This window comes from Cynocephalus volans, chromosome 1 (assembly GCF_027409185.1).
Source record: "Cynocephalus volans isolate mCynVol1 chromosome 1, mCynVol1.pri, whole genome shotgun sequence".
Taxonomy (NCBI): Eukaryota; Metazoa; Chordata; class Mammalia; order Dermoptera; family Cynocephalidae; genus Cynocephalus; species Cynocephalus volans.
In genome coordinates this window covers 180,513,077-180,526,209 of record NC_084460.1, presented here as the reverse complement: position 1 = coordinate 180,526,209, position 13,133 = coordinate 180,513,077, and the positions used below count along the sequence as shown (strand labels likewise).

At 40.4% G+C, this 13,133-nt stretch overlaps 1 protein-coding gene across 1 annotated transcript in view; it reads right to left on the bottom strand.

Moving 5' to 3' along the window:
- IFNAR1 (interferon alpha and beta receptor subunit 1) overlaps nucleotides 1–12,277 on the bottom strand; it is a 30,747-nt gene extending 18,470 nt beyond the window's left edge. The window contains exons 1-2 of the mRNA XM_063094809.1: nucleotides 12,100–12,277; nucleotides 926–1,049 (exon numbers count right to left, since the gene is read on the bottom strand). Coding sequence (XP_062950879.1) covers nucleotides 926–1,049; nucleotides 12,100–12,172 — 197 coding nt within the window. The 5' untranslated portion in view covers nucleotides 12,173–12,277. The remainder of the gene's footprint in view (nucleotides 1–925; nucleotides 1,050–12,099) is intronic.
- Nucleotides 12,278–13,133: the final 856 nt, after the last annotated feature.

Sequence of the window (13,133 nt, the reverse complement as noted above, 5' to 3'; positions counted from 1 at the left end):
AAATTAGTTCCAGCACAGAGTTTAAGTGGTGGAAACAGCAAATAATCCAACACAGAACTGAAAGAAAAAATAGAGTACTCACAACCAGAGACAAAGTTTTATATTAACTAGTTAAGGTCTCTTTTCACCAAAGAACACCTATAACACCTAGAAGGACCAGAAGTCCCCTGGGCTACCAAGCCAGAAAGGGGGGACAACCAGGCACACCGCCAGCACCATGGGGCCTGCCCGGGGTCCTGAGGCCTGCAACCAGGGACCGCCCCCCCCCCCCCATGACCAGGCACACTGCCAGTGCCATGGGGCCCACGCAGGGTCTTGAGGAATGGAGCTAGGGACTGGACCCCCAGCCCACAACCAGGCACACCACCATTGCCACCACCAACTAGGTAAGGGGCATGACAAAAACATCATATCCATGTGGGTGGCCCACCACAGCCACCATAATCACAGCCCATGAAAGTGGATAGATGCCACAACCACTGTGCAGATGTTCTGCCAGCCACTCCAGTGCATTGACACAAGGAGAGTCACCAGCAGAGACCAAAGAAAAGAAGAGGATGTCTCTCTCCACAAAGCCCATTCCAGAGTGACAGAAGAGGCATCTGCTCTATGATAATATTGGGGGACCTGAACACACCTCTCAGCATTGGACAGATCATCTAGGCAACAAATCAACAGAGTAACCATCACTCTTTCAGAGGAGAGAAGAAATCTAGGATTATCAAGGGTGGGGGGGAGGGGGATAGGGAGAGATTGAACAAGGAGCATAAAGGATAAGTATGATTTGTAACAATACATATGCTAGTAATATTGATTTGATCAACATATGTCAATGCTGAACCCCAAAAATATGTATAATCAATTATGATTTAATAAAAAAAAAAATTATTCAGGCTATCCTGGCAAATTAAGTAGAGTAACATACATTTGATATTCTGCTGAAAAAGTCACATTCCCAACAGACTCATTGCTCCTGTTCCACTTCAGGATAAAGTTGTCATCCATGATGTAGACCTCTACATTTTGAGGAGATTTTAGTTTTTCTACACCTATAAAGGTAACAAGAAAGAAGACAGTTATAAATACACTGTACAGATTTTTTTATAGTGTTATTCTTCCCCTCACATCCCTGATTAAAAGAAATAATACATTCAAATATAACAAAGTATACGAGAGATCTTCAAAAAGTTCATGGAAAATGGGTATTATGAAAAAACTATGCATGGATTGCAAAATTATTTTGCACCAAAATAAATTCATATTAACTTGTTATACATGTCTGAACAGGATCTAGTCTGAGGCACCACGAAAAATAAGACATCAGTTTGAAAAGAGCACCTATCAGAGCAACATGAATTCTGCTGAAATTGAAGCAAACATCAAATTTATAGTGTTGGTATTGTGAAATCATGGCTGTTTTACAAAGAGTTTATGGGGACAAAGCCCCACAGAAATCAGCAGTTTACAATGGATAAATCATTTTAAGAAGGGATGAGATGATGTTGAGGGTGAAGCTCACAGTGACAGACCATCCACATCTATTTGCAAGAAAAAATTAATCTTGTTTATGCTCTAATTTAACAGGACTACTGATTAACAGCAGAAACAATAGCCAATGCCAGAGACATCTCATTTGGCTCAGCTTACACAATTCTGACTGAAAAATTTAAGTAGAGCAGGGCTAGCCAGTTAGCTCACTTGTTTAGAGCATGGTGCCAATAACACGAAGGCCAAGGGTTCGGATCCCCATACCCAGCCAACTGCCAACCCCCACCAAAACAAAACAACAACAAGAAGAAATAAATAAAGTTTAGCAAACTTTCTGCTTGATGGCTACTAAAACAGTTGCACCCAGGTCAGCTGCAGACAAAAGCAGAGCTTTCCATGGAAATTTTAAATGAGGGGGATCAAGATCCTGAAGCATTTTTGTAACAGGAGATGAAAAATGGCTTTACCAGTATGATTGTATTAGTCCATTTCTGTTGCTTGTAACAAAAATGCCTGAAACTGTGCATGGATTGCAAAACTCCATAATTTTTAAGAAATCGTGATTTGTAAGTGTAAAGCTAGTGCTAGGGCTCAAAGACCCCTTGAGCCCATTGTCCAGACTGGGTCACGAACCCTCCACGTTCAGGTCTACACGCTAGGTAACAGGAAAAGTTCCTTGTTGCCATGGGTGAAGAAATAATAGGCTTTATTCTGAACTAGGAACATTCGACCTAATATGGCTTCCTGGGTCATCCTCTCAAAGCTTTCCGCATCTGCGCCCGTAGTCCTTTACACTCAAGTCCATAATCCAAAAAAACACCCGGGTGCACATGCGCAATCACATTAGACAACGAACACCCATGCGCACGCACATACCCACCTCAGATGCTCGGCAAGACTCCAAACATCCGTGGGGCCCTGACCATTTTCCTTATATTTTCCCAACAGTAAGAAATGAAATTTATTGCTTACAGTTTCAGAGGGTGGGAAGTCCAAAGTCCAGAGAACACATCTGGGGATGTGACTCTACAGGAATGCAGGGTGTCACATGGCAAGAATGGCAGAGCAGGGAGAGCACTAACCTTCTCACTGGGCTCCTTTTAAAGCCATCAGAACCACACCCGCGACCACCATTCAGTATGCACAATCCTCGCAATCCAATCACCTCTTCAAGGCCCCACTTTTCAATTAGCATAACAGGATTTCTCATCCTCCCAACAGTCATGGAAGGGATCAAGCTTCTAATACATAAAACTTGAGGGACACAATTAAACCTCTATTAATGATCCTGAAGACAAAGCACAATGACATCAATGGCTACCAAGAGGTGGAAGTGGTCCAGTCAAAGCAAAAGTAGACAGAGCAAAGGTCACAGTAACAGTTTTTTGGGGGATGCTCAATTCATTTTGCTTGTTGACTTTCTGGAAGGCCAAAGAGTGATAACATCTGCTTACTATGAGAGCGTTTTAAGGAAGTTGGCCAAAGCTTTAGCAGAAAAACACCTAAGAAAGCTTCACCAGAGTCCTTCTCCACCATGACAAAGCTCTTGCTCATTTCTCTCATCAAAAAGGGCAATTTTGCAACAGTTTCTAGAGGAAATCCTTAGGCACCCACCTTACAGTCCTGATATGGCTCCTTCTGACTTCATTTTGTTTCCTAATCTTAAAAAAGTCTTTAAACAGCACCTATTTTTCTTCAGTTAATAATGTAAAAAAGACTGAATTGACATAGTTAAATTCCCAAGATCCTCAATTCTTTAGGGATGGACTAAATGGTATCATTGCTTACAAAAGTGTCTTAAATTTGATGGAACTTATGTTGAGAAATAAAGTTCATATTTTTTATCTTTTAATTCAATTCCTCCACAAACTTTTTGAAGTACACTTGTATTTTAAAAAATCTAAAAATCCTAATGATTGCCTTCAGCACAGGGAGGCTGCTAATGTATCTCTGCATCTGAGATAGCTGGAAAAAATGGTGATTTTTTCCCACATATACGAGTCTTTCAATTGAAAGACAAACCATGTCTGTATAAAATAGAATTTTTCTTAGGTCTTAAAAGTGAAACTGATGTAAAGAATACAAGGTTCAAACTGTTTGACAGCTTCAATTTAGTTTCACATTCTATATTCAGAAATAGATATAGATGTTCCCTGACTTATGATGGGGTTATGTCCTGATAAACCCACTGTAAGTCAAAAATATCATATGTGAAAATGTATTTAATATCCCAATAAGCCTATCATAAAGTTGAAAAATCATAAATTGAGTTAACACAAGTTGGGGACCATCTGATAGAGAACTGATGTGATTTCAAAGGTGGCAGCTGTTTACAGGAACAGAATGCTCACATAACAAAATTGAGAGATAGAAGTATGGATATTTGTGTCAGCCAAGTCCTTCAGAAACCTACAAAGGTCTTGACTGCTGAACATTATCAAGTCTGAACCCTTCTGTTTATTTTTAAGAACTTCCATCTATGGACCTACCTTATTTCTTAGTACTCCATACACAAATCTTCTACCAATGGGGTTACCTCCCTTCTCATTTTTCTTCTCTGCCCTCTCCAATCTGCAATGCACTTCTCTTCCTCTCTGACCACCCAAATCATCCAAAACCCACCTCACATTTGACCCCTTATAGAAAAACTTCCCTGAATACTCCAGCTCATGTTGATCTTGCTCTTCTCTTTAACTCTGTATCATTTAATCCATACAACTCAATTTCACATCTAAGTGGCTGTGTTCAGCTCTCAAATACTTGTTGAGTACAAGATGTATTTTTCTCATTTTAATTAGTGGTAAAATGCACATAACATACAATTTACCATCTTAACCATTTTTAAGCGCACAGTTCATTGGTATTAAATATTTAATAATGCTGTACAACCATCACCACCATCGATCTCTCTCTCTTCATCTTGTAAAACTGAAACTCTGTACCCCTTAAACAATAACTTCCTGTGAGGAAAGTGGAGTTAGTTTGGTCAGGCCCTCTTGCCTCATGTCTGGCTGGGTATGATTCAGCACATCCATTGTAAACAAGTCACGTAAGAGTAGTGTTAGTGTGCATGCACTCCCCTGTACCCTTTGGCTCGTTGCTGCCTTGTGTGTGCTCTTTGGTATGGAAGGCAGCAGCTCTGAACTGCTGGTCGGAGGAGCTCGCGTCTAAGAAAAAGCATGTCCACTTTGCCAGCAGCTGCTCAGTTTTTCACTCATTTACCTGGCTCAGGACCTGCACAGGACAGGGTAGAAGGGTCCAAGATCCAGCCCAACACTTCCCATTCCTCCCTCCCACTATCCCTGGGCAACTACCACTCTACCTTCTGTCTCTATAATTTTGGCTATATTAACTACCTCATATAAGTGGAATCATACAGTATTTGTCTTTTGTGGATTGGTTAATTTCACTTAGCATAATTTTCTCAAGGTTCATCTGTCTTGTAGCAAATGTTAGAATTTCCTTCCTTTTTAAGGCTGAATAGTATTCCATTGTAGGTATATAGCAAATTTTGCTTATCCATTCATTTGTCCAGGGACACCTGAGTTGCTCCCAGATTTTAGCTATTGTTAATAATGCTGCTATGAACATAAATGTACAATTATCTTTTCAAGATCCTGTTTTCAATTATTTTGGATATATATACCCAGACATAGAATTGCTGGATCAGATGGTAATTCTGTTCAATTTTTTGAGGAACTGCCATACTGTTTTCCACAGTAGCTTTACCATTTTACATTTCCACCAGCAGTGCAAAAGGGTTCCAATTTCTCCACATCCTCATCAACACTTGTTACTTTGTTTTTCTGAGAGCAGCCATCCTAGCGGATGTGAGACAGTATGTCATTGTAGTTTCAATTTGCATTTCTCTAATGATCGGCGATGTTGAACACCTGTTCATGTGCTTATCGACCATTTGTATATCTTTGGAGAAACATCTATTCAAGTCCTTTGCCCATTTTTGAATCAGGTTTTGCTGCTGTTGTTTTTTTTTTTTTTACCAGATTTTTAAATTAGATTATTAATCTAATTAATATTTAAATGTTTCCTTATAATGTATCATTATTTAGATTTGAGGGTTTATAGTTTTACAAATAAGGAAACTTAGGAAAAATAAACACTGAGTTTTGACTTAAGAATAGTTTTCATTTTAAAAGTAATGCACATGTCTAAAGGACAAAGTTATTTTATTCTTATTTTAAATGGAAATTCTAGATTTTCAAAACTTTTTTTCCCTAAAACATGCATATGTTCAAGTGAAAATGTTGGGTTTGGGTTTTAAGAGTTCCCTATATATTCTGGATATTAATCATTTATCAGATACATGATTTCCAAATATTTTCTCCCATTTTGTTGGTTGCCTTTTTACTTTGTTTACAGTGTCCTCCATTTCCTTACTTATCTTCTGTTTAGCTGTTCTATCCATTTTTCAGAGGGGGGTATTGAAGTCTGCAACCACTATTATAGAACTGTCTATTTGTCTCTTCAATTCTGTTAGTTTTTGCTTCATATATTCTGGGTTTTTGTTTTTTTTTTTTTGGTATTTTTTTGGTGGGTGGCTGTCCGGTAAGGGGATCTGAACCCTTGACTTTGGTGTTAAAAGCACCACCCTCTAAATAGGTGAGCTAACCAGCCAGCACTGCTTCATATATTTTGATTGGTTTATCATTAGGTTCATAAATGTTTGTGAACCTCTTACTAATACATAATGTCCTTCTGTGTCTCTTGTAACCTTTTTTGATTTAAAGTTTATTTTGCATAGAATATCTTTTTCCAATCCTTTCACTTCCAATCTGTTTGTCTTTTGATTTAAAGTGAATTCCTTCTAGATGGAATATAGTTGGATCATGTGTTTTCATCCATTTTGCCAATCTGCCTTTTACTTTACTCCTTTTAATGTAATTAATGATAAAGAGGGACTTACTTCTATAATTTTACTATGTGTTTTCTACATACCTCAGCTTTTTTTGTCACTCATTTCCTGCATTACTATCTTCTTCTGTGTTTAGCTGATTTTTTCTGTAGTGAAATGTTTGAATTTCTTTCTCATTTGCTAGTGTATATTCGATAACTATTTTCCTTGTAGTTACAATGGGAATCACATTTAACATCCTAAAGTTATAATACTCTAATTTGAATTTATACCAGCTTAACTTCAATAACATTCAAAAACTATGCTCCTTTACAGCTCTGTCCCTACTCATTTCACAGTTGTTGATGTCACAAAATCACAAGTTTATGACCCAAAATATAATTAAATGCATAGTCTCTTAAAGTATGCAGAAAACAAAATGTGGAGTTACAAACCAATGTTATAGTAATACTAGCGTTTAGACTAATAATTATTTTTTTAATGTATTATTCTCTTAAGTCATATAGAAACCAAAAGTAGAGTTACAAACTGTTGTTACAATAACAGTTTTATAACTGCCCACGTACTTACCTTTACTGAGATCTTTATTTCTTCATATTGCTTTGAGTTACTCTCTAGTGTTCTTTCATTTTACCTTTCAGGATTTCCTTTAGCATTTCTTGCAGGATAGGTGTAGAGGTAAAAAAAAAAAAACTCCCTCAGCTTTTGTTTATTTGAAAGCATCTTTATTTCTCCCTCACTTCTGGAGGATAGTTTTGCTTGATACAGGATTCTTGGTTGACAGTTTTTTTCTTTTAGCACTTTGAATATACTGACCCATTGACTTTTGACCCCCAAAGTTTCAGATAAGATATCTGTTGATAATCTTACTAAGGATCCCTTGTATGTGATGAGTCACTCCTCTCTGTCTTTCGAAAGTTTGATTACAATGCATCTTGGTGTTCATTCCTCTTTTGGTGTTCTTTCCTCTTTTGAGTATATTGTGTTCATCCACTCTTTTGAGTTCATTTTACTTGGAGTTCACTGAGCTTCTTGTATGTTTACAGTCACGTATTTTATTAAATTTGGGGGAGTTTTCAACCATTATTTCTTTAAATTTTCTCTTTGCCCCTTTCTCTCTCTCTTCTCTTTCTGAGACTCCCAAAATGTGAATGTTCGTCCGCTCAATGGTGTCCCACAGGTCCTTTAGGCTCTGTTCACTTTTCTTCAAACTTTTTTCTGTCTGTTCCTCAGATTTGATAATTCTATCCTCCCATTTTCAAATTTATTGATTCTTTCTTCTTGAAAGGAAAAACCCTGGCCCGAGCGCAAAATAAGACACACCAGGAGACAGGGACTCAACCAAAGTGTATTAGGCAGGCAAAATGAACAAATGGGCTGCCCTCTCGAAAGTGGGAGCAGCAGCAGGGAGAGTCGGGGTGGGCCTTTTATATCCAGTTAGGCTGAGCTGGACCGTTCCTATTGGCTAAGAAGGAAGGGGAGAGAAGCGAGTGGGGTTTAAGCTGAGCTGGGACTTTCTCATAGGCAGGCAAAATTGTGTGCATGGGAAGGTGACATTGCAGCTAGGGGATTTTTCTGGGTGGGGGCTTTCCAGGAAACTTTCTCAGATGCCATTTTGTGTATCTCGGTCTTTAACGCCATTTTACTTTTCTGGCGGAGGTTATATTAGCCAACACTTCTGTCTGCTCAAATCTATCTTTGAATTCCACTAGTGAATTTTTCATTTGTTATTGTATTTTTCAGCTCCTGAATTTCTTTTTGGTTTCTTTTTAGGTTTTTTATCTCTTTATTGACAGTTCTATCTTGTTCATTTATCATTTTCTTGACTTTTTTCCCATCTTCCTTTAGTTCTTTTGGCATATTTAAAACAGGTGTTTTAAAGTCCTTGCCTAGTGTGTCAGCTCTCTTTTTCAGGGACAGTTTCTGTTGATTTGCTTTTTTTCCTTTCAGTGGGTCACACTTTCCTATTTCTTTGTATGCTCTGTGATATTTTGCTGAACACTGGGCATTTAAATCTAACAACGTGGTAACTCTGGAAATCAGATTCTCTCCCTTTCTAGGGTTTGCTGTTGTGTTGTTATTGTTTTTATTTATTGTTTTGGGGCTCTTTTTATTGCTGAAGGCTGTCTCTGTGCCAAGGATCAACCTAAGGTGCAAACTTAAGGTCTTTTCTGAGCCTTTCCCTGGGTATGCACAGTTGCTATCTAATTTTCTCCATACATGCATGTGTTTTTTAATGTCCTAGTCTTTAATGTCTAACTCCCAAAAGTGGGGAAAAAATAAAAAAGCAGGAGGGTGGGGTGGGCAAAGGAGAGGGTGCTGGCCCTTAAATCTCCTGGAAATCACTTGAGGGGGAGAGTTTGCAACAATGGGGGAAGGTATAACAATGGCCACCCACCTCTTTGTTGTGAGCACTTCTGTGATCAGAAGCAGCAATCAGCAATTACAGCCAGTATTTGGATTACAGTTTTCTTTTCGCCTACAGGGCTCCTGCAAATCATGTACTGATTGCTCCAGAAACATGAGCACAGCTGCCTGACAAGTGTTGGGAGGTGGGAGATGGGTAGCTGCTACTGTGCTAAGAGCTGAAATTGACGGAAATTAACCTCAATTGACCATCCAAACCTTCCCCTGGAAGTTGCAAGCCTTCAACAGACCTCTGAGTTCCAAAACAGTTACATCAGACAGATTCTGCCAGTACAAGTTTCCTCTAGGTGGAGAGACAGATTCTTGGTGCTTTCTACTCTGCCATCTTTCCAGAATCTTTAAAAGATGTATTTTAAAAAACTGCTTATTTGTGCTAAACTGTGTCTAACCAGATTGTTTCTTAAAGGCAGAATCTATATAGCTTTTATACTTAATTTGTATCTGTCAGAGTACTCAGATAATGTTGGGTTCACAGGAATTTCTTAAACATCATAAAGAACTGATCTCTTGCTTTGATAAGCTATAATTTTTAAAAGACCAGGTTTTAAATTTATTTCTTGTTCTTACAATATTTCTAGCTTTTACTTGTGCCTTAGGGCAATCATGTTATCTCCTTGCATACTTTTTCTACCTCAGAGGTCCTTGTATAGAACTTTCTTAATTGGGACTGCTTCCTCTATTTTCCAGTTAGATATTATAGTATGGGGTTGAAAGGGGAAACATCTGAGAAAACATTTTTTGAACATTCTTAATTTATTTTAATTTAAGAAGGTGCCCATCAGATTTTACTACCCTCAATTTTGTTTCACAAATTCTCTGAAACTTCAACTGAAACTGAACAGAACACATCCCCCTATCCCATTCTTCTTAATTTCCATTCCATTTATTGGAATTTATAGATTGTATGCAGCCAAAGGGCAGCAATTGGGTTTATAGGGTATAGTGGATTGAATTATACCCCAAACCCCTGCGGAATGACAGAGTTTGGATGTGCTGTCCCCTCCAAAACTCATGTGGAACTCTGATTCCCAATGTGGCAGTGTTGGGAGCTGTTTGAGTCATGGGGGTGGATCCTTCATGAATGGATTAATGCTCTCCCTGGGGGAGGGGGCCTCAGTGAGATCTTGCTCTATTAGTTCCCACAGAGTTGGTTGTTTAAAAGATCCTGGCACCTCCCTCTCATTGCTTCCTCTTGCCATGTGATCTGCTTAGAAGCAGCCTGAGGCCCATGCCAGATGCACTGTCCCAGAATCGTAAGCCAAATAAATCTCTTTTCTTTATAAATTACCCAGTCTCAGGTGTTCTGTTGTAGCAACAGAAAATGGACTAATACACAGGGGCTAACAAAAGATCCAATTAACATTTAAAGTATTTATAATATCCTGTCCAGGATATTCCAATTCTAGTAATTCCAGGTCTTGAAACAAGAAGAGGAAATCTGATGCGGGTAGAGCTAGGATTTCCTCAGAGAAAAAAAAAAAAACTTCCTCTATTGCTAAAGAAAGGAGACTCTGGAGTTAGAAGCATCCTGGCATTTGGGAGACTGGAAATAAAGTTACCAAGCAGGATTTTCGTTTTAACAGATTTTGCTCTATTCAAATTAGCAATACCCTTTAAAAAATAAGTTAATTTCACATTTTAGCTTGCAAAATTAAAAAATGGGCATTTAATCCAACTCTCTCTCTCTCTCTCTCTCCCTCCCTCCCTCCCGGTTGCTTCCAACATATCACACTCATCTTCATGACCAGAACAGTTCACTATCTTTTTATGTGACATAAATCCAAACACACATTTCCATACAAATATGAATAAAAATGTCCTCCCATATTTTGGATAGTTTTCTTAGTCTAGGATCACAGAAGTGAATGTACTAGGTTAAAAGTATGAATATTTTTATGACTTTTGAAAGAGCAACATTTATGATGTCCAGTTTGTGTTAACATTTCATTTAGTTTTGAACATTATTACCCATTTGGGAAAAAAGCACATTAGTTAATTGAAAGATACTGATAGTTAGGCACCTAACATGTAGGTGAATAATCAAGAATTTAAATTGTTTGGCCTTTAGTAAAACAGTCTAGGCTGGTTAAGCACCAGGGCTATCAGGCCAGACTCTTAGGATTTAATATACCACTCAAGCTTTATGGCTGGCTGTATGGCTTTAGGCAAGTTACTTAATACTGCACTGCCTCAGTTTCGTCATATATAAAATGAGGATAATAGTATCTTTCGTGGTTCTAAAAGTTAAATGAATTTATACCTTTAAAACAGATTAGTGCTTGACACATAGTTAAGAGCTCAATAAAGGCGAATTGTCTAAAAATTATATTTTAGCAGCTCTCCTGTAGCCAAGTTTAAAATTAATTTCTTCATGCACATCCTCCTGGAATGTCAATTCTACATAAAAATTCTAGAGAAATTCTTTTTACGTTAAAGCAAACATAAGATTAATACAAATTTCTTATGGACAAAAGACATCAAAGAAATTATTATGGGTTGCACCAGGACCCTCGCACCCTATTTGTAGAGTTTGAGAAATAGGATATCATGCAGCACATACCACATAGTTATATGTCTTTCTAAGCAAATAGTTAAGTATTTTAAACCCACTAGCAGCCTCACAGACCTCCTGGATTTCTGTTCTGGGATGCAAAGCACTTTTTCTCTTTGGGTACCCCTCCTCACTACAGAACTACCTATCACTCTTTCATCAACCTTATAATACTTGCCATTCCCCTGATGCACCCAGGCTAAGTATTAATAATTGCAGCAAACTAGCCTGGTGTCTCCCTGCCTTTGTATTTACTATCATTATTTTTAATAGGCTGTACGAACCCTGAGGGCGGAGGAATTCTTCCAATACATCTCACTCTCACTTGGGATTGAGCAATTGTTTACTAAATTCAGCAAATGCGTTTCAGGAATTGCCGTGTTTGTGATCAATCGGGCCAGCCGAGCTGCCGGTTTTTTCAGAAAGAAGCCAACTCGACTCAGGGCTCCCTCGCACAGCCCGCTTCCCGGGGGTGGGAGCCCGCAGACTCTCGGCCGGGAGGGTCCGCCAGCCCGGGAACGGGGACGCCGGCTCCAAGCAAGCGGCGTGGAAGGGTTCTGAACACCACTTTCTCCTGTTCGATTTTCCAGCCCAAGTCAGCTTCGATCTGAGCGCTGAGGCTACCGACCCTAAACCACCGCGCACCGACGCAGAGGCTCCCCACAGAGGGCGTCTGTCCCCTCTCACCACCTCCCAGCAGCCGGGGCTTCCATCGCCGCCGCCGCAGCCCAGCCTCGCGCCCCGCCCCCTCGCCTCTCACCTGCGGCTGCGGGCAGCACCCACGGCGCCCTGGCGACCAGCACCAGGGTAGTCGCGCCCAGAAGGGCGAGCATCGTTCGCTGGCCGCCGCCGGCCCGTCAGTCACATCTTCAGTCGCCTCGAACCGGAAACCTCCACGCTGGAGCCGTCTCTCCCGCGCACGCGCGCGGGCCTTGGAAAGCTGCAGGCCGCCCCGCCTCCTCCTCGCGAGTCCGCTTTCCGGCAAGTGACTGCGCAGTCGCGGCCCACCCTCTCATTCCCAGAAGATCGCACCCAACCCGAGGCCTCCCCGCAATGCGGCTCGTTGCTACTGCGCCTGCGCAGACGTCGCAGTGCTGGAGTTCCTCCGCCGCTCTTGGCCGCCGGGGGGCGGGCGCGTGTCGCGCGCTTCCTGTCCTGCCCTTCCCTCCTACTGTCACTGATCTAGGGGCCTTGGCAAGCGGCCTTGGGAGTCCCCAGCCGCTGAATGAGGAAGCCGCTGAGCGAACCAGGCCGTTTCCTGTGTGCAGAGCGCTGTGAGCGAAGGATGGGAGCTCCAGAGGAGAGCAAAGAGACGTCGAGCGCTCGTTTTCGGGGAGACCTGGCCGAGGAGCGCGCGGGCCCGTTGGAGAGAACCGTGACAGCCTCTGAGCTTGAGGTGGTCTGCGGAACAGTGGTCTCTGAGCTTTTATGATCACCGACCTTATCAGAAAACAATGGAGCCCACCATTCAAATGGCTGTTTCCTTAAATACCTTAATAATAGATTATGTACATTATGAAAATAGGCAAAATGAAATTTAAAGGATGAGAGATGAAGTAAGCTATCAAATATTTATAACAACTAAACTATTATTATCATTTACATGTTAAAATGAATGTAAAGAACAACGCGATTGAATATGCACAGCTGTTAATTTTCTAATAATTGGAAATCAGGATATGAGACCCTTTTCAAGGGTGTTATTCAAGGCCTTCAAGAACATCCCTCCAAGATACGCAAGCGCTCGACTGTCATCTCTCTTTCTCTGTTTCTTTTGCTTGCTTTTGTGGCGTA